General features: G+C 65.6%; 1 protein-coding gene across 1 annotated transcript; it reads left to right on the top strand.

The window, feature by feature from the left end:
- Window positions 1–279: 279 nt before the first annotated feature.
- EMIHUDRAFT_213472 (hypothetical protein) lies at window positions 280–2,455 on the top strand (the record flags this gene model as incomplete). The annotated part of the gene is made up of 3 exons (XM_005765059.1): window positions 280–1,176; window positions 1,248–1,376; window positions 1,457–2,455. 3 exons carry the CDS (start codon window positions 280–282, stop codon window positions 2,453–2,455), a joined length of 2,025 nt encoding a protein of 674 aa, XP_005765116.1.
- Between the last annotated feature and the right edge of the window lie 886 nt (window positions 2,456–3,341).

Below are 3,341 nucleotides of genomic sequence, written 5' to 3'. Positions count from 1 at the left end.
TCTCTCTCTCTCTCGCTAAAGCGTCAGTGTTCTGGATGGCTGGCGTCGTTCTCTCTCAGCCGGAGGATGGCTGGCGTCGGTTGGAACGCTTGCTTGTGGTTGGTCAGGATCTATCTAGTAAGCTCCGGTCGATGTGGCTGCGTGGCTGTGTGACAGCGTGGTTTCGTATCAAGAGTATACTCACTCACTCACTCACACACACACTTTGTTAGTGCCAGTGCGCGCCAGTCCCGTGCCCAGTGGTTTGTAAATTCTTCCTTGTTCGCGTCTCGTCTCCCTATGACGGCCGCCCGCCTGCTGCGCTCGTGCGTTGAGACCCTCGTGGGCTTCGTGTTCTCGCCAGCCTTCAATTTGATTGCGCTTCCGTTCTACGTTCTCGGTGCCTCGCCAGCTATCGCGCTCGGCCTCTGCAGCTCCGACGCTGCTGTCGGCGTGCCTCCCACCCTCCTCGCCTGGCGTCGCCTTCCATATCTGATTCCGATGGTGATCTTTGTCGACCTGCCAATCGCCCTCGTCTATGCATCGACTTTGCTGATCGAGCTTCTCTTCCTCCGGAACCCTCTCATCCTCGCCGTCTACAGCCTCTGCCGCCGCGCCTCACAGCTCCCCTACCGCGAGCTGATCCCCGACACCGAGGCCTCGGCGTCGAGGAGCGCTGACCGGCCGCGCGCAAATTGTACAAACACCAACGATGGCGCCCGCTACCGCGAGCACGCCTCCGTCTGGGCTGCCCTCGAGGGCGACGGCGACAAGGTCCGGCCGGGAGATGTGCGGCTGATCAGTCTGAACTGGCTCATGGCGCTGGCAGAGCGGGGCGACGTGCTCCCGCGGCGGCAAGACCTGCCAGAGGAGGCCTTCTTAAGCTCTGCTCAGCTGAGGCGGATCGAGCAAGGCGCCAGGCGCGGCTTTGACTCCGCCGGCTTTGGGGAGGCCCTGCAGCGCGTCAGCAAGGAGCCCTCCCCCTCGTCCTTTCTCGCCTTTTTCGCGAGCTTTTTCGGCCGCAAGCGCAACCCCGACCGGCTGCTCCCGATCATCTCCGTCTCCTACTGCTGGCTTGAGGCGGCGCATCCAGATCGGGAGGGCCGCCAGCTCCAGCTGCTCTGCCGCAAGCTGCGGGGCCTCTACGGCGGGCGCGGCCTGCTCGGCGCGTGCCGCGCCTACGGCTTCTCGGACATGGTGAGCTGCCTCCCGCGCCTTGCCCACCGCCACTCTCTTCCTCACCGCCACTTCATTCCTGGCTCGCGCAGGGTGTGTTCCTGGACTGGTGCTCGGGCTACCAGAAGAACCCGGCGCTATTTGCCGAGCGGCGTGCGTATGAGGCGAGCCGGTCGGGCGAGGAGAAGGCCGCCTTCGGCCGCATGCTGGAAAACACGATGGTGAGCACACGCCAGCCCCTCCCTCTGATAGCGGCACAAAATGCAACGCTCTCACGGCACGGCTTTACATTCCGCATTAGGACCTCTGGTACGCGCACCGCTCGGTCACCGTCGTGCTGCTCACGCAGCTGCCGGACGAGCTGCCCGCCGGCTTTGACCGGAGCCGGACCTACGACACTCGCGGCTGGACAACATTCGAGCGGTGCTCGGCAGAGCTGGGTGCAAAGCCCGCCTCGCTGGGCTTTGCCAAGTGGAAGCTCGTCATCGACGTCGCCAGCGACGACGGCGGCGCTCAGCGGCGGCTCCCCGCGACTCCGGAGCGCATGGCGACGCTGCTCGCCGCTTGCCGCTTCACCAACGGCGCGGACTCGGCGGCCGTGCTGGCGCTCTACAAAAAGACGGCGAAGGCCGTGCTGGGCACGGTCGAGAAGCTCAACTACATGGGTCTGCCGCTCGTGCGTGGCGACGCGTGGACTAGCCCGGCGCTGCTGGCGGAGGCGCTAAACCATTGCGAGAGCCTCCGGACCCTCGAGTTGGGAGGGACACGCCTCGACGACGAGGGCGTGGCGGAGCTTGCGGCGGGGCTCGAGGACGGCGCGCTCCCGGCGCTTGAGTACCTCAACGTAGCGGCAAACCGCTTCGGCGCGCGCGGCGTCGGCGCGCTCTGTGGCGTGTTCCATCGCGGCGTGGCGCCGACGCTGCAGATGCTCGGCGTCGCTGCCACGCCTATTGGCGACGAGGGAGCCGCGGCGCTGGCTGCGGCGCTGGCGACGGGGAAGCCGTCGCATGGGTTGAGCTTGCTGTGGTGCGACGTGGGCGACGAGGGCGCGATGGCACTCGCGGCTGCCCTCCCGGCCGCGGGTCAGGGATGTCGCGTGCTCGCCTTGTATAATCGGATCGGCCTCGCGGGCCAGGCGGTACTGCTGGAGGCGCTCGAGGCGAAGCACGGGCCGCAGATGGGGAATGCGATGGCGGTGTGGCAGCTGAACTTGCTTCCCTGGTCGTACCCGCTCATGCGCGCGTTGGCGCGAGGCTGGCGCCGTGTGGTCGAGAGTGCCGGCCGATTCACCATATATTAAGGCACTACCTATATGATTGAATGCTTTCAGACTCTGCGGAGCTCGCACATCGTACTCGCGAGAGCGATGAGATGTGTGGGGAGGGAGGAGGGGCAGGGGGAGAGGGCGAGAGGCGCGGGGTCCGGGCCCTCCGCGGGGAGGGCGTGCCTTCCACGCCGACGCCTCGTGTAATCCACTGGGCCGGGAGCAACCTTAATAGACACCTCAAACACGACGTCAGACCCCCTCCCCTCCACCAGGACCCCCATCAAAGAAACGCACCTTGTGTGTCCGTATCCCCGTCGAAAAAGAGAAAGGAAGTTGACACCCAAAAGGAAGGAGTCTACGTCAGCTCGCGCAAGAGAGCGTCTGCTTGCTCGTGCAGGTTCCCGCCAGCCTCGCAGCCCACGTCCTCATTCGCGGCGTGGATAGCGGCTCGGAGGCTCAGGCTGCCGTCGAGCCCCAACGCCTGGGGTGAGGTGGTGGTGAGGGTGAGCCTCTCCACCTCTCCACACACTGAGGCCACGGCTGATGGGGCGGGGGGGGGGGGGGGGGGGGGGTTTTCCAACTCCCCGGCCCCCAAAAAAACGGGGGGGGTCTCCCTTAAAATTCAAAAACGGGGGTGCGGGCCTGCGTGCGTGCCCCCCCCCGGGCGTGCGTGCGTGCGTGCGTGCGTAAATGCCTGCCTGCCTGCCTGTGTGTGTGTGTGTGTGTGTGTGTTTGTGTGTGTCCCCCCCTGTGTGCCTGTGTGTGCGTTTGTCCCTGGGGGGGGGGCCAAAGGGGGGGGGGGGGGGAAAACCCCTTTAAAAAACCCCCTTTTGCCCCCAGGGGGAGGGGCCCCCTTTCCCAACCCCAACCCCCCCCGGGGTTTTTTTAAAAGCCCTTTGTATTCCCCGTTCCCGGGGAA

This window comes from Emiliania huxleyi, assembly GCF_000372725.1.
Source record: "Emiliania huxleyi CCMP1516 unplaced genomic scaffold EMIHUscaffold_57, whole genome shotgun sequence".
Lineage (NCBI taxonomy): Eukaryota > Haptophyta > Isochrysidales > Noelaerhabdaceae > Emiliania > Emiliania huxleyi.
The sequence above is the reverse complement of the archived record's forward strand: the minus strand, read 5'-3'. Positions and strand labels throughout refer to the sequence as shown.